At 36.4% G+C, this 23,123-nt stretch overlaps 6 protein-coding genes across 9 annotated transcripts; 3 read left to right on the forward strand and 3 right to left on the reverse strand.

The window, feature by feature from the left end:
* The first annotated feature begins 274 nt into the window (after positions 1-274).
* On the forward strand, positions 275-2,932 carry LOC131674559 (heat shock protein 70 A2-like). Its single transcript, XM_058953294.1, has 2 exons — positions 275-573; positions 767-2,932. The coding sequence occupies exons 1-2, from the start codon at positions 290-292 to the stop codon at positions 2,475-2,477; spliced, it is 1,995 nt and encodes a 664-aa protein (XP_058809277.1). The 5' UTR covers positions 275-289; the 3' UTR covers positions 2,478-2,932.
* A 404-nt stretch (positions 2,933-3,336) lies between these two features.
* On the forward strand, positions 3,337-5,270 carry LOC131674561 (all trans-polyprenyl-diphosphate synthase PDSS2). Its single transcript, XM_058953298.1, has 5 exons — positions 3,337-4,029; positions 4,118-4,243; positions 4,324-4,525; positions 4,602-4,868; positions 4,942-5,270. The coding sequence occupies exons 1-5, from the start codon at positions 3,722-3,724 to the stop codon at positions 5,251-5,253; spliced, it is 1,215 nt and encodes a 404-aa protein (XP_058809281.1). The 5' UTR covers positions 3,337-3,721; the 3' UTR covers positions 5,254-5,270.
* A 595-nt stretch (positions 5,271-5,865) lies between these two features.
* Positions 5,866-9,115, reverse strand: LOC131674557 (paramyosin). 2 transcript variants are annotated; one of them, XM_058953291.1, is made up of 8 exons: positions 8,850-9,115; positions 8,628-8,749; positions 8,383-8,543; positions 8,108-8,326; positions 7,825-7,944; positions 7,480-7,745; positions 6,982-7,407; positions 5,866-6,907 (listed from the first exon to the last, which is right to left on the reverse strand). In XM_058953291.1, the coding sequence occupies exons 1-8, from the start codon at positions 8,909-8,911 to the stop codon at positions 5,866-5,868; spliced, it is 2,418 nt and encodes an 805-aa protein (XP_058809274.1). In that variant the 5' UTR covers positions 8,912-9,115. The 2 variants fall into 2 exon arrangements, with proteins under 2 accessions (XP_058809274.1, XP_058809273.1); XM_058953290.1 differs by having other exon boundaries at positions 6,982-7,413.
* A 168-nt stretch (positions 9,116-9,283) lies between these two features.
* On the reverse strand, positions 9,284-16,874 carry LOC131674558 (iron-sulfur clusters transporter ABCB7, mitochondrial). 2 transcript variants are annotated; one of them, XM_058953292.1, is made up of 11 exons: positions 16,544-16,874; positions 14,026-14,446; positions 12,011-12,262; positions 11,535-11,718; positions 11,296-11,462; positions 10,955-11,233; positions 10,693-10,867; positions 10,451-10,608; positions 10,225-10,388; positions 9,744-10,149; positions 9,284-9,660 (listed from the first exon to the last, which is right to left on the reverse strand). In XM_058953292.1, the coding sequence occupies exons 2-11, from the start codon at positions 14,203-14,205 to the stop codon at positions 9,451-9,453; spliced, it is 2,175 nt and encodes a 724-aa protein (XP_058809275.1). In that variant the 5' UTR covers positions 14,206-14,446; positions 16,544-16,874; the 3' UTR covers positions 9,284-9,450. The 2 variants fall into 2 exon arrangements, with proteins under 2 accessions (XP_058809275.1, XP_058809276.1); XM_058953293.1 differs by lacking the exon at positions 16,544-16,874 and having other exon boundaries at positions 14,026-14,549.
* Positions 14,666-18,989, forward strand: LOC131674565 (SH3 domain-binding glutamic acid-rich protein homolog). Of its 2 annotated transcripts, XM_058953303.1 has the most exons (6): positions 14,666-14,696; positions 17,163-17,440; positions 18,107-18,289; positions 18,363-18,500; positions 18,598-18,638; positions 18,711-18,989. In XM_058953303.1, exons 2-6 carry the CDS (start codon positions 17,396-17,398, stop codon positions 18,853-18,855), a joined length of 552 nt encoding a protein of 183 aa, XP_058809286.1. In that variant the 5' UTR covers positions 14,666-14,696; positions 17,163-17,395; the 3' UTR covers positions 18,856-18,989. The 2 variants fall into 2 exon arrangements, with proteins under 2 accessions (XP_058809286.1, XP_058809285.1); XM_058953302.1 differs by lacking the exon at positions 14,666-14,696 and having other exon boundaries at positions 16,898-17,440.
* A 150-nt stretch (positions 18,990-19,139) lies between these two features.
* On the reverse strand, positions 19,140-22,875 carry LOC131674564 (uracil phosphoribosyltransferase homolog). Its single transcript, XM_058953301.1, has 6 exons — positions 22,712-22,875; positions 22,593-22,635; positions 22,216-22,510; positions 21,967-22,097; positions 21,829-21,892; positions 19,140-19,920 (listed from the first exon to the last, which is right to left on the reverse strand). Exons 1-6 carry the CDS (start codon positions 22,864-22,866, stop codon positions 19,877-19,879), a joined length of 732 nt encoding a protein of 243 aa, XP_058809284.1. The 5' UTR covers positions 22,867-22,875; the 3' UTR covers positions 19,140-19,876.
* Positions 22,876-23,123: the final 248 nt, after the last annotated feature.

The following is a 23,123-nucleotide window of genomic DNA, read 5'->3' on the forward strand; positions in this document are numbered from 1 at the left end:
ATTTTGCCTTAGTCCGGCGATGGCGCTGTAATCAATCGAGTTTTATAAGAAAATTGTTAAATTTTCGATAATGTTAAAATAATTACTTGATATATACCTTCAGATTTGTACTATATTTGTTGTGGAATTCGTTAGTTATGAAATTCTATTATAAAAATACGTAATATCGATGTAAAAAGTCATAGAAAGCTGTCGAATTTTCGAGAACAAAGCGGAGAAGTTTCTGGCATCGTCGCGAATGGAGGGGCAGAGTATATAAGCGCAGCAGCGTGACGAGGCGCTTCAGTACATGAAAAACAATTATACGAATCACTACAAAGCTAACGAAACTTACGAAACAACAAATACAATGGCACCAGCTGTTGGTATTGACTTGGGTACCACCTACTCATGCGTAGGTGTTTGGCAACAAGGCAAAGTTGAAATCATCGCCAACGACCAGGGCAACAGAACAACACCATCATACGTTGCCTTCACCGACACCGAGCGTCTCATCGGCGATGCCGCCAAGAACCAGGTGGCGATGAACCCATCTAACACCGTGTTCGACGCCAAGAGGTTGATTGGTAGAAAGTAAGTGTTTTTTTAAATTTCAATTTTTATTACATTTAATTTTATAGTTTGTTGATTATTTAAAGTGAATCCATAACTTAGAAACCGTAACTTCTAACTTTATGCACTTATTTATTCGTAACTTAAAAAAGTTTTTTATTTTGTAATACGAAATTCAAACGGCTAAACGTGACTTGATAATTTTATCTTGCAGGTACGACGACCAAAAGATCAAGAGCGACCTGAAACACTGGCCGTTCACAGTCGTCAATGATTGCGGCAAACCGAAAATTGAGGTCGAGTTCCGTGGCGAGAGGAAGAGGTTCAGTCCAGAGGAGATCAGCTCGATGGTCCTGACAAAGATGAAGGAAACAGCGGAAGCGTACTTGGGACAGAAAGTTAAGGACGCAGTTATCACGGTTCCTGCGTACTTCAATGACTCGCAGCGTCAGGCCACCAAAGACGCTGGAGCCATCGCCGGTCTCAACGTGCTCAGGATCATCAACGAGCCCACGGCTGCGGCTCTGGCCTACGGCCTTGATAAGAACCTCAGAGGGGAGAAGAACGTCCTCATCTTTGATCTCGGCGGCGGAACTTTCGACGTCTCAATCCTCACCATCGACGAGGGATCGCTGTTCGAGGTGAAAGCCACGGCCGGCGACACCCATCTCGGTGGCGAAGATTTCGACAACCGGTTGGTCGATCATCTATGCAAGGAGTTCGAACGTAAATACAGGAAAGATTTGAAGAAGAACGCGAGAGCACTCCGACGACTGAGGACCGCGGCAGAAAGGGCCAAACGCACTCTGTCATCTAGCACTGAAGCGAGCATCGAGATCGACGCGCTCTACGAGGGTGTCGACTTCTACACCAAAGTCTCGAGAGCGCGCTTCGAGGAGCTGTGCGGCGACCTGTTCCGTGCCACTCTGGAGCCGGTCGAGAAGGCCCTTGCCGATGCCAAGTTGGACAAGAGATCTATCCACGACGTCGTGCTCGTCGGCGGTTCAACACGCATTCCGAAGATCCAGAATATGCTACAAAATTTCTTCTGTGGCAAGCAGTTGAACCTATCCATCAACCCCGACGAAGCAGTGGCCTACGGTGCGGCAGTTCAGGCCGCCATCCTTAGTGGTGAGGGTGACAAGTGCACCACTCTTCAGGACGTGCTACTCGTAGACGTTGCGCCCCTGTCGCTCGGCATTGAGACCGCCGGCGGCGTTATGACCAACATCATCGAGCGCAATGCTCGCATCCCTTGCAAGCAGACGCAGACCTTCACCACGTACGCCGATAACCAACCCGGCGTAACCATCCAGGTGTACGAGGGCGAGCGCGCTATGACAAAGGACAACAACCTGCTCGGTCGCTTCGAGCTCAGTGGTATTGCGCCAGCTCCACGCGGCATCCCCAAGATCGAGGTCACCTTTGACATGGACGCCAATGGCATCCTACATGTCACCGCCAAGGACGAGGCTAGTGGTCGTAGCAACAACATCCGCATCACCAACGACAAGGGACGCCTGTCGCGGGCTGAGATTGACCGCATGCTCTCCGAGGCGGAGAAGTACCGCGAACAAGATCAGGAGCAACGCGAGAAGGTATCCGCTCGCAACCAGATCGAGAGCTACGTGTTCTCGGTCAAACAGGCGGTGCAGGACAGCGGCAGCCGCCTCAGCGACACCGACAAGAACATGGTGCTCAACCTGTGTGAGGACACCATCCGCTGGCTCGATAATAACACCTTGGCTGAGAAAGACGAGTACAAGCATAAACTGGAGGAGATCCAGCGTCAATGTTCGCCCATCATGACTAAGTTGCACTCGGGAGGCGCCTCGGCGGCCGGACCTCAGCAAAACTGCGGTCAACAGTTCCAACAGGCTGCAAATAACAACTACTCAGGACCGACTGTCGAGGAAGTCGACTAAGCCCAACACCATCGGGCTGCGTAAACACTACCAAGCTTCTTCCGGCTCCTACCATCCGCGAGTCGTCGACGACGATTTTAGTGTGCTAAGATATTGGCAGTATCTCATCGTTCATTCCCAAGAGACAGATCTAATTATTTTTCCAAAGTTGTTTCATCGATACGAAACGAATTTATAAGACTGTTAGATTAATTTTCATGTCGGGGCTTTTTGATTCAGTTTCAATGGCTTTATTTGGTATTCAAGGCTGCTTTGCAAGCTCAGCAATGAGTTTGTGATCCAACTTCGGTTATCAAATTGGGTTTATAGGGTCCGAATCAAAAAGTCCTGTAACCAGTTTTATCAGCTATCTATAACATTTCTTTTTTTAGTTATTTTATAGACAGATGGTTAAACTGGCTCTTCATTGTGATATTCGTTAGAAAAGAAATAAATTATTTAATTTTTTTATACAATACTACTATCTTGTCATTTGCGAATGTTCATATCCTCACCTTATTTCCTTGCCAGTTTTTCGCTTTAATATTATAAATTATTATTAATATTATTTAACATTATGAACATTATAAATTGTTTTTCTTTCTTTTATTTTTAACTAAATAATAATTTTAAAAATTTGTAATTGGAGTTGTAATGATTTTTTAAAGTATCTAGTAAATTTATTTAAATTAAGTTCGTTTAGTAAAGTTTATTTTTTTCTATTATTGAAAAACATTGGAAGTACATATGTGTAATCAAGTTTTCGTAAATTATTGCATTTGAATTTCCGAATCAAGTACACATTGCGCAGTAGCAAACTCTTCCATATGTTTGTTTTCTACAATCTAACCTAACCTGAGCAAGAATAAAACTGCTTGTACTTCGTATTTCTATAAAAAAACATGTAACATTAAATTTGGCGCAACTTGTACAATGATTTTCTGAGAAAATTTCTCAGGCGATTATTGAAATTTGAGTGATTTCATAAGAAGGCAGTTTCAAATTTATAAGTAAAACAAAGAAAGTAAAATCAAATTATGCTGACCGATAATAAAACGGAAGAAATGTTACGCATGTTTGGTATGTGGTGCCTTGGTAATCAGCAGCAAGGAGGAACGCCCAGGTGAAATGAGGACAAAAGAGAAAGTTTTTCAACGTCAATAAGCCACGAATGCCTTGCTGCTGGCCAACATGTGAGGGAATTCCATTCGGAAAAGAAGTGTTCATTCTGTTGACGACTAGTTTACGTTTCGGAGCGGCGTAAAATGTCTGTTAATAAATCTGTACTGTTTCTTATTCGGCGGAGCAAAACACTCTCCTCATCATGCAATAAATCGAGTTTGTTTTACGCCGATAGACAAAAAGTGAATTTGGATTTGAAAAAATATAGCACAAAAACTGTCAACAGTCAGAAGCCTGACTGGAACAGAGCAGTTTCTGAGGCTGAAAAAATCGTTGGATATCCTACTTCGTTTCTAAGTCTTCGCTGGCTGCTTAGTGATGAAATTGCCAATGTTGCTCTTCATTTGCGGAAACTTGTTGGTTCTAACCATCCACTTCTCAAAACTGCCAAGTAAGTTTATTATTTAATATTTTATTAATATTGTAATTTAGAGAAAGCATATGAGAAAAGTGTGTCATTTGATAATATTAAATTATAGAAGTTTGATTTATAATGGGCGTAATATGCAAGCTTGGGGTCTTATTGTTCTCCTTATATCAAAAGCTGCAGGGCATATAAATGTTGAAGATATGGAAGAAGACAAGTCGGCTGGAGTCTTACACAGGTAGTTAATTAGACTTCAAATACAGTTAGGTACAACCTAATAGGGAGCAGCATTAATATGTCAACTTGTTATCTTTTTAGTCAACGTGCACTAGCTGAAGTTACTGAAATGATTCGTACAAGTCATTTAGTACACAAAGGTTTAGTTAATATACGACCAGGAGTTTATCCTGAACAATCAGAGCTGGATGATATGACTTTCGGAAATAAAATTGCCCTACTCAGTGGTGATTATTTATTAGGAAACAGTAGTGCTGAATTGGCAGCTCTTAGAAATCAAGATGTATGCATTGATTGAATTTCACTAATTTACATTTGTTTATTTTTGACTATTAATTTGAATCATGAAATTATTATAGTTGGTAGAGCTCATGTCAAGTGCAGTTAGAGACTTGGCAGAAGCAGAATTTGTAGGTAGAAGAGACAGTCAAGATAATCCCTTACCATCTGTACCACCTGCAGATCGCACAGGCTATGCCGTGAAAGAATGGACTCTGCGTAATGTTTTGAGTGCTGGTGCACTCTTGGGGAAATCTTGCAAAGGTACACTGAAATTGGCTGGTCACAATGAGAAAATGCAAGAAGAGGGCTACAAATTTGGAAAACATTTGGCTCTGGCTTGGCAGGTATATGAAATTTTAAATGCTCGATGACAGTTTTGTTTAGTCAATCAATATTACTAGTGTGTTATTTTTTCAGGCTTATCTAGATCTAAGCCCATTTATAAGCAAAGATAGAAATAATCAGTTTAATGTGTGCTCAGCTCCAGTCATGTTCCACATTGAACATGATCCTTTAATTTTGGTAGAAATTGATAAAGGTCTAGAGTCTGTTCAAAATATTGATTATGCCAAAGTTTATGACATTGTTGTTAGTGGTCCTGGAATAGAATTAACAAAGCAATTGCAGCAAGAGCATTCGCAACGTGCAATGGAGGTGCTAGATGTCTTTCAAGAAAGTGATGCACGAACAGCTCTGTCAAATATTATAGCTGCGATGGGAGATTTTTGAAATGAAACAATTGAGAAAATTCTTTTTGTAAAAAGTTTTCAAAGGTAAAAATTATTTTTATTTAAGATCTTTCTTAAACGAAAAATTTTATTTCAACAATTGATAAACGTTAAACGTTTTTCTAATAATAATATATTTATTAATTGTTACTATCTTGTTGAACAGTTTTTATACATTTTTACAGAAAGTGTGATTACTTGTTATCGAAAAGTAGGTTTTTTTGGATTAATTATTTTGTATACTGTTTTTGTACACAAAAGTATATGACATAAAAAATATATAAACTGTTTTTTTTAATTTTATGAAAAAAATTGTTATTCGCTTGGAAATAATACTTTTGATACTGACAATTCAAATTGTTTTAGCAATAATATTTATTTACAAAATGATTCATAATCGATGCGCGACAGAGTTATTGCTATGAAGTAATACTTCATTTCTATAGCATATTTATCGTGAAAAAATATAACAAAAATATACTTTTCAGCCTTTCCATAGGCTAAAAATATATATAAATATAAATCTATAATTACTCTTGTTGAAAACTCACTAATTGTTGAGTAAAACCTACAATGCTGCAGGTCACGATAGCGAGGTAAATACTTTTTTCATTTAATTCCTATCTTTATTATTGTCCAAGTTTGCATTCGAAAACAGTTCTTTCATGAGTTCACTCTTTTTTTTATGCGTAGGCAGTCCTCTATATAGATTCTCTGTGATTCGTAATCGATTTGAAGCGCTATTTTTTCGTGGCTTTTGATCAATAAATTCAACATTGTCATTGTCGTCAATTGCCTTCATTGCAGCTAATAATTTTGCCTTATCAAAAGACTTGTTTCCATTTTCATTTACTTTAGTTTTGCATTCCGCAGCATCCTTAAAATCCATTTTTTTAGAAATAACATGACTAGTTTTATTCTGATTCACCTCACTAGGTGTATCTATTGTATTATTTTCCAATCTTTTGGTTTTCTTTAAATTTTCGGTAATATCATCTATCAGTTTCTCAGCTGAAGATGCAATGTCATCTTCTTGATCTCTGGTCATCTGATCATTGAGAGAACGAACATTTTCATGACTATCCTGCTCATCTTTTCCAAGTAAATTATCATCGTTCCATGACGTTTGGGGAATATTTTTGGTAATCGATCTGTCGTGGATAGCTACTTCTCCAGTAATGTCGACAATTTGATTAGTAGACATTTTAAAGACATTTGTACCTTTTTCATTAATTTTATTGGCGTTCGGGTCGGCTTTCTCCTCACTCTTGGAGTTGAACGAATAGTTGGGCGGTTTTCGTAAATGAGTGAACAACGATGATAAATGCGAGGACGTATTTGGCTGTTTTTGAACTTGTATGTCCTCGATAATGACATCGGACTTTCTTTGACCATTATTGTCTTCATCGACGGCACATGCCAGCGAGATTTCCATTTCACTTTCGGCGTCACTGTTGCTATCATTTGTATTGGCCTCATTATCGTCTTTCACTAAAGCGTCCTTTGAGATTACGGTAATAACGGAGTCGCGATCATACTTGACTTCTCTCTCATTCTCAAGAATGTTTTCTAAATTTTCTTTTGTTAATGATCGCGATCTACTGGAGATTGCGGTTTTATTTGTGCGCACTACGTCGCTGGCTGAATTGACTAGTCTGTGTCAACAGAACAGCCTCGTTAGTAATCGAAAGTCAAAAGATTTGAATGGAAATTAGCTATCATAACGAACCTGGCGTGTAGAGATCTCGACCTGCCGGCATAATTGAAGTTGTCGTTCAAACTGTCATTGCTATTCGAGCGACTGTCTTTGATACTGGTTTCGTCGCCAGTAGAGTAGTCGAGTTCTCTCTTGAGCGATTTTGGAAGCTCGTACGTCCTCTTAGTTTTGTCCGAGCTCGCGTCGGTGGCAGATTCTGCAATCAGAGAATCGGCCGTGGTGCTCCTGGGAGTGGAAGGCGGTGCTGGTCTATGCGAAGCTGGTGATTTTGAAAGTGTAAAATGCTGAGCTGACTTCAGGCTCGCGAGGCGTTCGGACATCGCGCGATGCGCGTCCGAGCTGGATCGCTTTGCGATGTCCTGCGAGCGGATCGGCGTGGACGGCGCTCCGTTTAGAGAGGGCAACGACTGATTCGTCGTCGATTCGCTTTCGAGCTTTCTAAAACTGTTGATCGTTCGTGAGCTCGGTGGGCCATCGATCGTCGTGGGGCAAAGCCGCAAGATGACCTACCTGCATAATTTGAATGGATTTTCCGAGCGCGTGTCGCTTAAATTGGTAAGAGACTGGCTGGTCACCGAGGCTCGTGCCCTGCCATAATACGTCAGCTGGCTCGCTTGATAGGAACGCTTGAGCCTCTGCTCACTCAGCCTTTCCAGCTGTTGCAGTTTCGTTTGCGCCTGTTCCAGCTCCTTCTGAGTCTCCTTGTGCTTGACCATCTCAGCGTGTAGCTGGTGCTTCAGGTACTTGGTTTCCAGCTCCAGTTTGCGCTTCAAAGTCTGCAAGCCAAGTCCGCGCAACGAGAGATATATCGCAGCGATCGAGGTACTTGTGAAAGGCAGCGTGCACCCCACATACCTGTACAGTTACACTTTGCTCGTCGAGCCTGTGCGTCAAATCAAACACTTGGGCTTGCAACTTGTCCCTCTCTGCCAAGTGGCGGTCCTTGCTCAGTTGCAAAAGTTTCTTGTTCTGCGCCTGGAAAAGTAATAAAGCAATACACGTTGGTGCCGTTATATGGCGCCTTAGTGACTAGAGATGGCATCGTTCATTGCTAGCTGGAGTTGAAGGGCGAGGGACGACACGCGGGTGAGCAGCGGTTCGGGAACGTTGCCCGTTTCAGGTAATTACTTTGATGCACCTGCAAGGAATGCAGCTCGTTATCCCTCTCCTTGAGCGTGTCATTCAGGCTGCTGCACTGAGATTTGAGCTTCTTGTACTTGCTCTGCAGCACCCTCAAGTCCTCGTGGTGCGTGTTTATTATTCTGGGCAACTCGGCGTTGGTGCCCTCGTAACGCTTCAAAGCGGCATCTTGCCTCTTCTGAATGGCCTTCAGCAGTTTGTTTTCGTTGGATAATTCCTGCGATACGAGAAATCTAGAGCACCGTTGTTTGCGCGGGCATCGCGATGACTTACGTTCAAGTGGAAGTGAGCGTCGGCCAACTGGTTTTGTAGCTGCTTTATGCGAAGCATTTTCGCCGACGAGACGCGCTGACTGATGGCACTTCGATCTTGAGGTTTGTTGGCAGTGTCACTGGGGTTCAGTCGAGCGTTATTCTTGTAAGGGCTGGTTGCACCTGCAGGCCCGGTAGTAAAAACGCAATTATTTTATAAAGAGGTCGCAAGGAAAGCCGTGGAAAAGCAAAGGGTCAAATACAGACCTACGGCAGCGCCTGACTTATTTGTTTGCGAGTGCGGTTTCAAGCTATACTTTTTGTTTCGAAATGTGGAAGTACTCTTACTGCCGCGAACTGCAGTCTGCTTGGCTTGGCGATTACTAGTTCTGTCGGCAGTACACAGTCACACAGTTATAGCCGTGTTTCGGTATGTTCCACGCGAGCCAAGAATACCTCAATTTTAAATTCAAACACAGACATACGTACCTAGGTAGGCGTAAATTAGCGGTCAAACATGCTATAGGTAAGGGAGGAACGTCACTTTGCATTTTTTGTTCGAAATCGAGGAAGAAAAGCCGACCTCGCGCTCGCTCGTCACATTTCCAGCAGCAGCAGCAGCGATGTCAGTACCTTTCATGGGCCACCGCGCGATTATGTCAATTTATTAAAAAATAAAGCGCGACACTGTTTGATTGGCACCCATGACTGCCTTTCTCTGCGTTGCTATGGAGATCCCTACGTATAAACATATTTAACGTATGCACTGTTGACACGTGAGCACACGTATATACTGTCTACGCTTTTCATTGATTGTTTAATCGCTATAGCGCCCTTTTTGCCGAATACCTATATTAATGTTTCATATATACTTTGTACGGGGCAATGAACTGTCGAAGAAAACCATCGTGTAACCTAACCCACAAAACATCCTTTTAATCGCGTAAAAATTACATTATTTACAAATAATGTTACACATTTTAGTTAATTTTACACGTTTTTTGGATTGATTTCCAACAATTATTTACAATATTTATATAGCAACGTTTATACTGTGTATCGGTTGTGATTGTTTTTTGTTGCTCGCGTATTAGTCTTGAATACTTGCATGCTGAGCATCCCACAATTTACTATAATACGAGTTGGGTATTCGCAACAATTCTACGTGTTTTCCTTGCTCAACTAATTTGCCGCTGTGCAAAACAAAAATCTCGTCTGCATCCATGACAGTGGATAAACGGTGGGCAATCACAATAGAAGTTTTTCCAGTAGTGGCACGTCGCAGAGCTTCGAGTATATGCTGTAAAAGCCGACGATAAATGTATAACATTTCAATCGTTAAAAATAGTTTGAAACGTTAATAGTTCTCATTGAAAATTGTACCTGCTCTGTGATGGAATCCAAGGATGAGGTAGCTTCATCAAATATTAAAATAGGACTGTCCTTTAAAATTGCTCGAGCAATGGCAACTCGCTGTTTTTCTCCACCACTTAACTTTAAGCCACGTTCACCTACTGGCGTATCGTAACCCTGTGGCCATTTGAGGATCGAATCGTGCAAATTCGCCATTTCGGCCGCTTTATATACGTCTTCCTTGGATTTCCTCAGATTTCCATAATGAAGATTATAGAATATTGACTCGTGGAAGAGAACGGAATCTTGTGGAACAATGGCTATCGATTGACGTAAATCATCTATATCGACTTCTCGGATGTTTTTGCCATTTATTAAAATGTTGCCATTATTTGGATCAAAAAATCTATACAGCAATCTTACTAATGTTGTTTTTCTGCGGAGAAAAAAATGGTCGGAAAAAAACATCATTACTGTTTATAACAAATATTGAAAAATAAAACGTAGTTACCCCGATCCAGATCCTCCGACGACAGCAATTTTTTTTCCGCTTGGTATTATAAAAGACATATCTTTGAGGATATTTTTACCACTTACATATTCGAATGTAACGTTGTCAAAGGTAATGTCGGAATTTTTAGGTGCAACACAGAAAGGTAGAGCGTTGGGTTTGCTCTAAAATTGTAAATTATGACGATGTGATAACATTATAACAGATATTAATTAAGAAGATTTACCTTGATGGTAGGATCCATTAAAGTTAGTGTAAACATTGTCTGCATGTCTATAAGGGCCTGCCTTATTTCTCTATACACGGATCCCAAAAATCCAAGTGGAATCGATAGTTGAAACAACAAGCCATTGACCAACACTAAGTCACCAACAGTCAAAGTTCCTACAATAATATATTATTCGTTGTATTATTTTTTTATTTATTGTTGTTGAGAGGAATGAATGAACTGCAGATTTAGTATATTACCATTTACAATGTCCTGAGCAGCTAAAACCATAATCAAACTTAAAGCTGTACTAAAAATTGCGTGTTGGCCAAAATTCAAAAATGCCAAACTAGTACTCGTTTTCAATGAGGCGGCTTCGTATTTTCTTAGAGCATCGTCGTATCTTTCTGCTTCGAATTTCTCGTTGTTGAAATACTAAGACAGATGTCAAAAAATACAAAAATACAAAAGCATGGATGTAAAATGTTTTGTTATTGTAAGAAAAACTCTTGATGCAATTACTTTAACAGTTTCATAGTTGATGAGGGAATCTATTGCTTTATTACCAGCTTCGTTTTCCGCCTTATTCATATACACGCGAAACTTTGTTCTCCATTGTGTGATAGCAAGCGTGAATGCAGCATAAGTGCCAACACATCCAATTGCGACAGCAGCGTACTCGGGCCCGCACTTGTATCCCAATATTGAGCTAACAAGTGCTAACTCAAAAACTGTAGGGACGATGTTGAAAACCATAGCGGACAGAACAAAGTTGATGCCTCGACTTCCCCTGTCGATGGTCTGCAAAACGAATTCCACTCGTTTCATTATTGACAAATTAAAAGAAAATTTAACTAACTGACCTTTGAGAGCGCTCCCGTTCGGCGGTTAAGATGAAACGATAAATCCAAGTTATGGAGATGTAAGAAAACGTTTTTGGCTATTTTACGAATTGAATGTTGAGCGACTTTGGCGAAAACGGCATTCCTCAGCTCATTAAATCCCGTCGCTCCAGCGCGAGCGATACCATCTGCAAAAGAAAAAAAAATTATATATTCCTCAAGCGAGCAGTCTCGCTTTAATACGGATAATGAAATCTTACAGCCAATGAGCAATGTCGTTCCTACAGTCGCAACAGTTCCGGGAGCAGTCGCCAGTGCATCTGCACCCACTCCCAAGGTGTCAACAGCTGACTTGAAAAAGAGCGGCACAGAAACGTTTAGGAACTTGGATCCTACCAGCAATGCCAAAGCTATTTTAACTCTTTTCCTTATTTCGGGTTCTTCCTGCGTACCGAAGGCATAAAATAGACGATCTTGAATTATTCACATAGTGTTTGCAGATATCGTTCTACAGAAAAAAAATCAATGCTACAGGATCAAACGAAACGTAGACATTAGGCTTCTGCAAAGCTCGGCTCGATGTCTCGAATTATTTGCACTTTTGTCTTGCGCGTTCCTTTCGTTGAAATTCAAGATATTTCATAACTCGAGTTCGAAAAGCACAGGAAGCTGGACAGTTGGAAAGCTTCCTCAGCTTGAGCTTTTGCAGAAAGCTAAAGACATATTGCTAAATTACCTTGGGCCAGATAAAGTTGAACATAGCTCTTATCATATCTTGTCCCGTAACTTGCGGTCCAGATACAAAGTCGAGTCCATCTCTGCTTAAACTTGAAGCTCCAGGGTGGAAGCAATTTCTCTTTTGCTGGGCTGGTTTTGCCCCTGTTATGCTTGCAACAACTAAATTTTGCTTTACTGGCGTCACCACCGGCTTCGCTTGCGGAACATTTTTCTTTTGTTGAGCTCTGTCAATAACATTTCCACTGCAAGACTGAAATTCAAGATAAAAGGTTTTATTCAGAAAAAAAATATTGGCCATTACTTTTAAACAAACTTCCATCCCAATTAATAAAATAGTCAATGATTTTTCAATATTTCATCAAAAACTTTGAATAATTTGAAATAAGACTATTTATTTTTACATTCTACTTTTTCAAAATTTTAATAAGTATGGGATGATAAAAACAATTAATCATTTTATGTAAAAAACCAATTATTTATTATATTATACTAGTCTGTACAATTTACATTATTTATAATAGATTGTATAAAATTTAGTGCGCATTGAATAATGTTTAAATGTTCTTTTACAAGCTCAACAGCAATTTTAAAACTGTTACTTTTATGAATAACTTTTTTCATGTTTGTCAAACACGATGTGTGTTTATTTTTTATACCATTCAATATTATCAAACCTAATTTATTTATCTCTTGTAAATCTTTATGATTAAAATTATCTTGAAAAATTTTTTCTTTCCAAATAAGTTCTTTGTAAGTATTTGATATAGCAATGAATAATACATTTTTTGCATTATAATTCAAGCCCTCTCTGGTAAAAGCCATAGTTTTATGAAATTCATGGTTTGTTATAAAATTATAAGCACTAGTTGAAATATTTGAATACTTTTGAACATCAGACAGATAAAAAGTAATCTGATCTGAATGATTATCTGGAATGAAAAAACCATATTCCAAATACAACTTTAAACTATGGTGTGGACCATACGTTATAAAAACTTGTTCATTCTTATTATAAGAATTTAAAGCTACTATTTGATAGTACTCTTCATTTTCTGAAATTAAGCTAGCATTAGCTACAATTTCAGTTGTATGATTAAATAAATCTAAAAAAGGAGCCAATGCTAAATTGTCATCTCCAGAGATTTTAATCAGAGTACATTTCTGTTTTTCATTATTTATATAAATAGCTCGTGTATTGACTGTATAATAAGCCCAACTATAGTTTGAAAATGTGATGATGTCATGAAATGATTTTCCGCAATGATTACAAGTATTTTTAACTATCTTTTTTATAGAGTCAACTATAGATAAATAAGAGAATTTCAATTTTTGCGATATATTTTTTAATTCACATTGAATAAAGTAAGGCAGCCATTGTTTTTCCATTTTAGTACAAAATTCTGGATTTGAATAGCACCATGGGAGTGTATCTAGGTAAGGTTTCCAATAAGAATAATCTCCCAAGTGCTTTTCATAGACCAAAAAAGCTGCCAAAATGCACTGAGCACTATAAATTTTGTCAAATAAAAATAAGACTCGAATATTACTTTGTGAAACTACATAAGATGTGATTAAAAGTGATTTTGGAATTTTTAAGATAACTTGATTCTTTTGAATTTGATCAAGAGTCATCAAGCCTCTTCCAGTAATTGGAAAAACATGGGCAACTAAATTACAGATAGGTTTCCAATTATTTAAAAGCATCCAAGACTTTAATATTTCATAAACATCATCACTGTTCATCAAAATTAATCTTTTCTTGGTCTTCAACAGACGTTTTCTTGCTGTACGTCCCATAACGAACAAGTAAAATATCACATCTGTAGAATAAAAGTAAAAATTTCAACAGCTTTAACGATTACAATTTTGATTTTAACGACTTTAACTTTTTTTTCGTTTGTGTGGATAACAATAACCTCTTTATAACCTCAAACGATCGATGGAGAGTAGTTAAAATCGATAAAATAAAGTGAACTGCAAGGGAAAGTGAGGATGAAAAGTTAAAAAAATTACCCGTGCATTCAATAGGCTGTCGTGTTTGAAGAAAATGAGTATAGCTGTGGTTTGTCTAGTGCAAATAATAGACCGTTTGAGGCGGTTTCCAATGCAAGGAAGATCAAGCAGAGTCGTAATTTTAAGATTTTTGCTGCTTTTTATATTCCTTAACATCCTTCCACACACAAAAATTGACATGATCCTCGTTTTTCTTCAGGACAACACTCCCTAGTTGTGTTTCCCTTCTAATTCTAAATCCTAATTTTTGTCGATGACTGCAGACTATGTCACATTGTAAGCATAGCTACATACCAGCTTACGTATTTATCTATATACTTTATAAGTAGAGGTTGATTGCGCACTGATGCGACACGATCTTGATTTCCAAAAATGCGTTTGCAAATTTTTCTTTTGGGCTCTTGTATATATTACTTCTTTGCTATTTATTAAAAATATTAATGAAATTATCTGATCCGTCTTACATGGAAATTCTACTATAGCATAAAATAATACATTTTATCGTCTCTGTCATAAAATACGATAATATTGCATTAATTTACAGTGTGTGTGTGTGTGTGTGTGTGTGTGTGTGTGTGTGTGTATATATAAACATTTGCAATCAGTGTCCGTCCTATTTGACATTTCTACAGAGTATCGATCAATGATTCAGTCCACGGATCACGATATCGGTATGTGCGTATACTGCCCAGATATTATAAGAACTTTTTGTATGGAGACATCGGACGTCGCACATCGGCAATCACTTTAACATGGTGAAAAAAGATAGTCAAATGATATATTATTGTACAAATAATGTTAATATAGTAGGTCAATATTTTTTATGATTGCTTAAATCCTGCGCAATCACGAACATACCCTAGATGTTAAACAAATAATTTGTTTTTTAACTTGACGATCTCAGTACACGTCCGATGCCGATTCTCCGATGTCCCCTTACATATAGAAAGCGCCTTAATACGCGACTTGCGAAGTTCCAAATACAAATTATTTTCAACGAATGAGTGAGCATTGATGACACCAAACAAGGTTAGATCAAGGGCTTACTTTGGCAACTTGTGCTCTACCCCTATAACTTACCAGTTATAAAAATCCATATATGTCATCGATGCTCATTCGTAGAAAATAATTTAATTTATTTGAAAGTCGTGGTATACGTATATCTATATATATTTAGTAATAACTAAATGAGGAACGGGAAATAGGTCGATAGGGTAGACTGCGTGCGAATTTCAGGATTTACTATTTTTATTCAAAAAAGAAAAAAACAACTTTGAGATTTCAACAATTGTATAGCGTGAGTGGATATAGACACTAAAATCGTATACAATTACTGTCAACTTAAAATATCAAAATAACTCATCTTTATACAATTTCATACAATATAACCTCAAAAATGATAACGAAATCGCCTCAACTTACAAACTTTTTTAATAATATAATTAATCTAAGTAATAATTTAGTGGTAACTATTAGCTAAAAATTTGAATATTCTTTTTATTAAACTTTCCATCAAGTTAGAAAATAGCGCGCTTGCGTACAAAATCAGTTGATGGCCGTATAGCTAGAAGGCTTAATTAATAAGTTGAAGCCTTAGTGTCGCCAAAAAATAGAACATAAAGAGAGAGAGAGAGAGAGAGAGAGAGACAGAGAGTGAGAGAAAGAGAAAGAGAGTGGATATGTCTGATCATAAAAAAGAAGTGTTGTACGTGCTTTGAAAGGACTATTATAGATTTATTGTTTTTTCTGGGGTTTTCCACATTGATGGTGCAGGCGAACACTTCTTATAGTTATAGATGTGCAGATCAATTCATCTTTATTGTTGAGACTTATTGAAATTTTCCCTTTTACTAAGTGACCATTTATTTAAATTTACGATCTAAAGCTATAAATATATTATCTATGGATTACTTAGTTATACAAATGAATCTAACGCATGCTGAATATCAAAATTTCGTGCAGAGTATTCTACCTTGTGATGACACATATGCAGTGATAAATAAAATACGTGACGTATATTTTAATACGTTCTAATATAAATGTCAATTCAGGGTGATGTGACGTTATCCATTGCGTCGAATCGAAAATTATTTATATGTATAAGAGTAGTTTATTAATTTGCCGATCTGCATAATTGATTAAATTGAAACTGTACAGAATTCTTTGGAGAAAAGAGCTTGCACATATAGCGGTTAGTTTCAAATTGAATTATCTATGAATCGTGACAGAAAGGCATCGATGTAAGCTTCTTCGTGGTTTCAATCCAATTAATCAAATTAAAAATTGGCTCTAACCCGCAGCCTGTTCTCATTTTTTACAATCTCGAATGTACACAAGCAGCTAAGATCCCTCAAGAGCATCGATCCCTCCACTAAATTTGTAGTGTAAAGGAAAAAACCCTGCGAATAAGGACAGGCGAGGTGGTCGTATACGGTATGAAAACGTACAAAGCGAAAGAGATCACACAAGTTCACATTCATAACTGTGTAGTGATGATACATCCTTTCTGATGACTCACGACTTAAGAAGCGTAAATTAATCTAAAAGTAGGTAGGCTTTGAGCAGGTTTTATTGACGGAGTGCACAAACATGCGTGCATGTATTGTCTCGCGCTTCAGTATGAACACATGACTGACAGGGATGGCGCATAAAAAAGGAGAAAGAGAGACTGTTGTGACCTAATGTTCGAGAAAGAGTGAGAAAGAGATCCTGACTATATACACTTTTCGCTCGTCAGAGTGGGGATAGAACTAGCTGCTCTGTCTCCCCTCGTAACGAATACACCTCGCCGAGAAGGCGGTTGTATCAAAAGGAAGCTCATAACGGACTGGAAGAAAACTTGTATCACTGGCGAGGCAAGTGAAATGCGTTCTAGCCACAGTTGAAGTTCGCCGGCCATTAGAGATTGAACGCTACTTTTAATTATCAAATCGCTGAACGAAACCTCTCCCCTCCTCTGCCAGTCATCGCCTGCTAGCGTGCCTCTGTGTGTGTGTGTGTGTGTTGTATATGCTCTGGTGTATGCGTGCGCGCACGGGATCCGTGTGTCCATATATAATACACGAGAGCGGCTGCTGCTGTCTCTCTTGGTTGCGCTTGTGGTCCCTCGAATGTAGTTCTTTTTTTGAATTTCTCAGTTTCAAGCTTGTAGCGTCCCAGTGATACATATTGAGAGAAGCGAGAGCTAGCTTGGTGCGATCTCGAGGCTCGAGAGAGTGTGCGGAGAGTGTCGCGTGCGTGCGTGTGCGCTCCGAAAAATTCGCGAGAGAGTTAACGCCTGTGGCGCGCCGCCGCCACCGCAGCCGGTTGACAGCAGCAGCCTACCAATTACGAACGAACGACCAAAGGGCAGCAGGTAGACGTAGCCACGATGGTCATCAAAGTCTACATATCCGGCATCAGCGGCAATAAGGAAGTGAGTCTTCTCTATCTTTCAACTAAACACGCCTCGCTGCTTTTGCCTTTTTTCTCATACTTTACCCTTTTATCGCTGACTCAAAGAGAGATTGTCCTCTCTCTCTCTCTCTCTCTCTCTCTCTCTCTCTCTCTATATATATATATATATATATATATATATATATATATATATATTTCTCTCTCTCGTTCTTTTATCTGCTGTTACGCCACTCTTTCTCTGTCTCGTGATTTTTCGCCTATGAATCCGTACTAGCCGAAACTGCAAAGCAACGCTTCGCGAGTATCGGATTACAATGATTCGTATGTAGTAGATAACTATTAGTTATCGGCCGTGCAGCAACGATGCTCTCTGAGTTTGCCCTGTATAAAGCCCGTCCCCGTGTGCTGCACCTGAGCATAAGCATACGTTAATTTCGGTGTGAGCTTTTTCACACGTTGTTTGCTACTCTGTTCTTCTTGGCATATAGTTCTACGGGCGCTCATGCGCGTGTTTTGTATTATTTATAACTGCAAGCACTTATTTTTTCTTTTACTTACCCGCCGTCTCAATAATTCTGCTTTTTTTTAATTGTCGCATCCCTCGTTTATTCCGTATCGTCCCTAGTTTGCACATTATGCATTAATGTTGTCTATTAATCTTTATTTTTGATTTCACTATTTTCAGGTGAAGAAGAGGCAGCAGAGAGTGCTGATGATTTTAGAGAGCAAAAATGTAGAATACCAAGTTATTGATATCACTGAGCCTGGCAAAGAGGCTGAAAAAGAGTTTATGCAAGTCAACAGCATGGCAAAGGATAGTAAATATCCACTGCCTCCCCAAATATTCAATGAAGAAGATTACTGTGGGGTAGGATCTAAATAATCATTTTTTTTTCATTTAATATTTCATACACATGTATGTTTATTATCTAATACACTAGGATTATGAAGATTTCGATGAAGCCAATGAGTTGGATGAACTTGAAAAATTTCTTAAGGGACCTACTGTTACCAGTAATGAAAATACAGACAAGTCACAAAGTGACGTTCAACAGAATGGCAATGCTTCTAGTCGAGAGGTACAATACTTTCCTTCATTTTCATTCTCAAACTATTTTTTTTGATTGTTTATATAATACTTTTATTTTTATTAATAATTAATCATTGTATTTTTAGCCTTCCATAGATAAAGATAACACAGCAGTTGTAGCTGATAAGTGAGTATGACAAAAACATTTAAGCATCTATTTTTCATAATCTTTTATTAATTCGAAAATCTTATTTAATAGTTCAGAAGACAGAAAGGCATTGGAGACTGATAATGTAAAGCATTCTGGTTCTGAAACAGAGATCAAAGACTTGTCTGAAGATGATGGAGATCTCGAGAAAAACAGTGAAGATAAACCACAAGAAATTAACAATGATGATGAATAGAAAGTGGCATTATTAAGATAAAATGGCAATAATACTAAATACTGAATTAATAGCGACCGATTCTTCCTTCAAGAATGACTTATTTCATAAAGTTGCCACTTTGCATATATCAAGTTTAAACTGCTAGCAATACGTCCATGTAAATTTTGGAAGATGAAACGGAGCTTGCTATTGGCACTTTTTTTCAAGTGCTTTTCCAAGTATTTTTTGTATGCAGTCAACTCAAAATCAAGTCCAAACTTACTCGCTTAGTGTTTATTTTTCATAATTTTTTCATTCTCTTAGGTATATGAATATTGAACAGAGGAAATTATATTTTATTTTATGCTTTTATGTTGCAATTGAAAAGTTTGTACATATAAATTAAATCTTGTAGCTCTAAACAAATTTATGAAATCACGATTTATTTGTAAAAATCAGTTGCATAGCCTAAAGCGAATTTGTATTTGATCAAGTTAAAAGAGACTGCTAGCTTATAACAAGAATAAATGTTGAAATGTACATTCCTGCAGCTAAAAGTTGTCCTTGCCTTAAAAGATTTATTTCGACGAGAAATTCTTTGAAAGTATCTTTAGATACATATAAATATAACAAAAAAGTGAGATAGGATAGAAACAAGTTAAATAACATAAAATTCGATAAATATATCTTGTATTTTGAGCAAAAACATTATTTACATAACGCGTAGGAATAACTAAATTTTATAACAGGTATAAATTATTATATTATCGCGACTAAAACTGTTTTATTTAATTACAAAAGCTTATAAATTGAAACTTATTGGTCCAAATAATAACCGTCATAAAAACTATAAGATTGACTATTAGGAATATAATTAAGCTTTGGTAATATTTAAAAAATGATATTGCGTCCATCTTACTTTTGATCATAAGCCGAGATTTTTCAATTAAAAATAGTTTATATATATTTTTAGGAATGCTTAAATATTACATTAGGCATTAATTTGAACGCATATGTTTGTCTTCCACATCTTTGTAAATTTCTTTGACAGTTGAAAATATCAATCTATCGTAAATTTCTTCGTTGCGCCTCGATCTGTACAGCCTGAAATCAATAACAGCGTCAGTATCATATAAAAATTATCATATCAATACATGTCATTTGAAAAACATGAAAATTGGAACTTATCATTTTTAACAACATATTTCTTAATTCTTTTAGAAAGTGAATAAAAGGTGATGAATAAATTAAATATTTTTATAATGATACTTGTTTTTAAATAATGCACGAAATAACAATTTTATTATTATTTTATTTTTTCACATTGCAAAAATTACAGCACCCTATAACATTAGACGTCTTTGAATTTTATTCAAATAATTCGAATATTACTTTATTCAATGATTCAAAGAAAATCAAATCGTTGAAAAAGTTGTTACATTTATAATGTTTTTATTACAAATAATTTTTTTTCACAGTGGATCACATGACAAAATTTAGATCAAAATTTAAGTTTCATATAACATGAGATTTGACTTTCTTGCTGTTAGTATACACTGGCGGGATTCAATTAATTGATATATATAAAAATATGATAGCTATATTTATAAAAATATGATTTCTCAATTTATTTTAAATCTATAATTTGACAGCACTTATGAATTCATTTAAACGTTAAAAAGTTAGTTTGAACATATCCGTTACTAATAAATATATTTTTACAAATCAATTCTATCAAACAGATCATAAAAAATATTTAGTCTTACGAGATCTAACATTCCACATTTAAAAAATGTAATATAATGAAATAAACACAGTCATTCATTTTCTACATTAAAATCTATAAGATGAATTATAGTGATTTATTTTATTACATTGAATTTTATGAATGAGCTCGTAAGACTGAACAATATTTGTGATTGGTATAAAAAAACAAGCTATCTTATTTTAATCTATGAAACAGATTTTGCCGTTTTTAATTAAACTTTATTATGCAACAGAAAAGTATTGGTTTCTTACAAGGAGTTTTAGTTATATTGCACCACAATCGAATAAAATAATTCTATACAGCACTTTAATTGATGTAAATGCAATATAGCTATACAAAAGAAATTGAAAAATAATTTATAGTCACAGTATAAGTTGATCGTGCTATTGTGTTTTATTTGTAGCATGATTTGGAAATTCAATCATTATAAAAGATTTTTTGGTATCAAAAAATGTTAATAAGACACATGATCTTAGTAGACGATAAATTCGCAAATATTTATGCTGTACAAAAAAAAAACTTGAAATGCTGTACACAAGTTAATTATATGTATATAATTAGCTTAATGGATTGTACAAGTTCCATGAAGCTAGAGACAAATTTTTACATTACAATTTCAGTTTGTTAAGTTGTTTTTGGTTATTATACAGATGACATTTGATTGAACATTTAGTCAAATATAGTCCATAATCTACAAGCCACTAAATTGTTAAATCAATATTAACAAAAAATCAATTATAAAAGAAAGTGTATATGTATAGAAAATAAATTATTGAAAGAGGTGTAAAAAGTTAAAGTATTTCAAATTACATTTTGTTAAGTGCACTCATTTTGAGAATAATTAAAGTGAAAAATATGATTAAAATGAATTAAATTCTATATGCTAATCTTGCACACATATAATAGTTACATTATTTCTAATTGAGCAACTTTCTTCAGTACTGTTATTTAAGCAATCTTGATCTTGCAATTGCAAAAATATTCACGCACTTATAGATAACTTATAAATTATTTGAATGAGAAAAGTAAATAAATAAAATTAGTTTTAAAATACATTTGACCAAAATTATCTAAAGACTTTGTATAGCTAATTAATAACTAAATATCTTCACAATTGCAAGTTCTTTGATAGAGTTCCTCCAGTAATAATTTATTTTCTACAATATAAGTGTTTAATTTTTTTGACTTCTGAACCCTGTTGTAGCAATTGATACTAGCAAAGCTCAAACTAGTTTAGTCCGTACCAAAATATTTTTGTCCAAAGTGATTTGGAGCCACTGGGTGTATTTCTGATGTAAGTATTTTCATCTAAAAATGTTGAAAATTTACAATATATCTTTATAAAAAATATTGCTGTATATTACTGTCTTATAAAAAGTTACCTTAGGAAACGCAGTAACCAAAGTTTTTGCTGCAAATGGCGTACAAAATAAATTTGACAGAATAATGTTCTCTTCTAGCACACTGTGTTCTTTTAATACAGCTATTGCTTTTATCACAGTATTTCCAGTACCTATTTTATTAGTAAAATGATGTTTTAAGTATCAAATTTATCAACTAAGGTGAATCCTTACATTGGCAGGATTTACATTGTAAGGATTTACCTTAGGATTAAATTGTATAATACATACTCATTATAGGGTACATCAGTAGCACTTTTCTTTGAGCTATATCATCTGGAAATTTTGCATAAACAACTTTGGCTTCATGCGTATCAACATCACTTTCAACCAAAATTTTTCCAATCCTTATGCTACGACAACAATCTCTGAGACCTTGCTCCATTGCTTCTCCACTTCTTACAATTGATACTCCACAGTTTCCTTTTTGATATTTTAAACCTTTATATTTGGCACCAGTCGGTGTGGTGATTACACATTTTGAGAAAGGCAACTGATTTAGACTTTCCTCAATAACTAGCCTTATCTAATTTGAAAGAACAAAAATAATTATTTGTAATATAAGTTATATTATAGTGTTAGTAACAATTGTAATTTATATCGTTTACCAAACGATCCGCATAGAATTTAAAATCACTCCTGGTTGTAGTTCTACAATGCACATTAAACAATTGGAAATACCTGCAGAAGGTATAAGTGAAAAGGTTACACATGTGTATATACTTACTTGTCTCGTAAAATAGTTTGTAGCTCTTTAATTTGATCATTTGTCGGTAGAATTTTTAGATTTTGTCCATATTCATCTTCGACGACTTCGTTAGTTTGAACGGCATTACCATTTTCAGGCGATAACTTGTCAGTTACGAGGTCGGCACTACCCATCCTGTTGCGCAGAACTGTGCAATAAATTTGCTACAGGGCAGTTTTGTCCTTGTTTAAAATACAAACTGACACAAGTGTGATATAAACAGTGATATAACAGACAAATACTGCACTTCTTGGATCATGAATACGAATCTGCCTATTTCTATATATGTATTGTATGTAAAAGCAATATTCTAATTCATGTACTATTTTGTGGTCACGTAAGTGACCTTTCCAAAACGTTAAATTAAGTTTTGTTTAATCAATTAAAAAAA

Source organism: Phymastichus coffea, unplaced genomic scaffold, assembly GCF_024137745.1.
Source record: "Phymastichus coffea isolate CEN01 unplaced genomic scaffold, Cenicafe_Pcof_1.1 PCOF00255, whole genome shotgun sequence".
Classification (NCBI taxonomy): Eukaryota; Metazoa; Arthropoda; class Insecta; order Hymenoptera; family Eulophidae; genus Phymastichus; species Phymastichus coffea.

Bases quoted from the DNA above. Each gene is read 5' to 3' on its own strand.
- LOC131674558 (XM_058953292.1), bottom strand. From the start codon at position 14,205: ATGTCAATTTTTGTGTGTGGAAGGATGTTAAGGAATATAAAAAGCAGC. The intron at 11,463-11,534 runs GTAAGATTTCAT...TTTCTTTTGCAG, and splicing joins AACGACATTGCTCATTGGCT to ATGGTATCGCTCGCGCTGGA. The intron at 10,389-10,450 runs GTAAATCTTCTT...TTACAATTTTAG, and splicing joins TAATGGATCCTACCATCAAG to AGCAAACCCAACGCTCTACC.
- LOC131674564 (XM_058953301.1), bottom strand. From the start codon at position 22,866: ATGGGTAGTGCCGACCTCGTAACTGACAAGTTATCGCCTGAAAATGGT. The intron at 22,098-22,215 runs GTATGTATTATA...CTAATAAAATAG, and splicing joins ACTGATGTACCCTATAATGA to GTACTGGAAATACTGTGATA. The intron at 21,893-21,966 runs GTAACTTTTTAT...CAACATTTTTAG, and splicing joins TGGTTACTGCGTTTCCTAAG to ATGAAAATACTTACATCAGA.
- LOC131674565 (XM_058953303.1), top strand. From the start codon at position 17,396: ATGGTCATCAAAGTCTACATATCCGGCATCAGCGGCAATAAGGAA. The intron at 17,441-18,106 runs GTGAGTCTTCTC...CACTATTTTCAG, and splicing joins GCATCAGCGGCAATAAGGAA to GTGAAGAAGAGGCAGCAGAG. The intron at 18,501-18,597 runs GTACAATACTTT...TTGTATTTTTAG, and splicing joins GCAATGCTTCTAGTCGAGAG to CCTTCCATAGATAAAGATAA.
- LOC131674561 (XM_058953298.1), top strand. From the start codon at position 3,722: ATGTCTGTTAATAAATCTGTACTGTTTCTTATTCGGCGGAGCAAAACA. The intron at 4,030-4,117 runs GTAAGTTTATTA...ATTAAATTATAG, and splicing joins CCACTTCTCAAAACTGCCAA to AAGTTTGATTTATAATGGGC. The intron at 4,244-4,323 runs GTAGTTAATTAG...TTATCTTTTTAG, and splicing joins TCGGCTGGAGTCTTACACAG to TCAACGTGCACTAGCTGAAG.
- LOC131674557 (XM_058953290.1), bottom strand. From the start codon at position 8,911: ATGCAAAGTGACGTTCCTCCCTTACCTATAGCATGTTTGACCGCTAAT. The intron at 8,327-8,382 runs GTAAGTCATCGC...CTCGTATCGCAG, and splicing joins ACGCTCACTTCCACTTGAAC to GAATTATCCAACGAAAACAA. The intron at 6,908-6,981 runs GTTCGTTATGAT...CTGTTGACACAG, and splicing joins TCGAGATCTCTACACGCCAG to ACTAGTCAATTCAGCCAGCG.
- LOC131674559 (XM_058953294.1), top strand. From the start codon at position 290: ATGAAAAACAATTATACGAATCACTACAAAGCTAACGAAACTTACGAA. The intron at 574-766 runs GTAAGTGTTTTT...TTTATCTTGCAG, and splicing joins AAGAGGTTGATTGGTAGAAA to GTACGACGACCAAAAGATCA.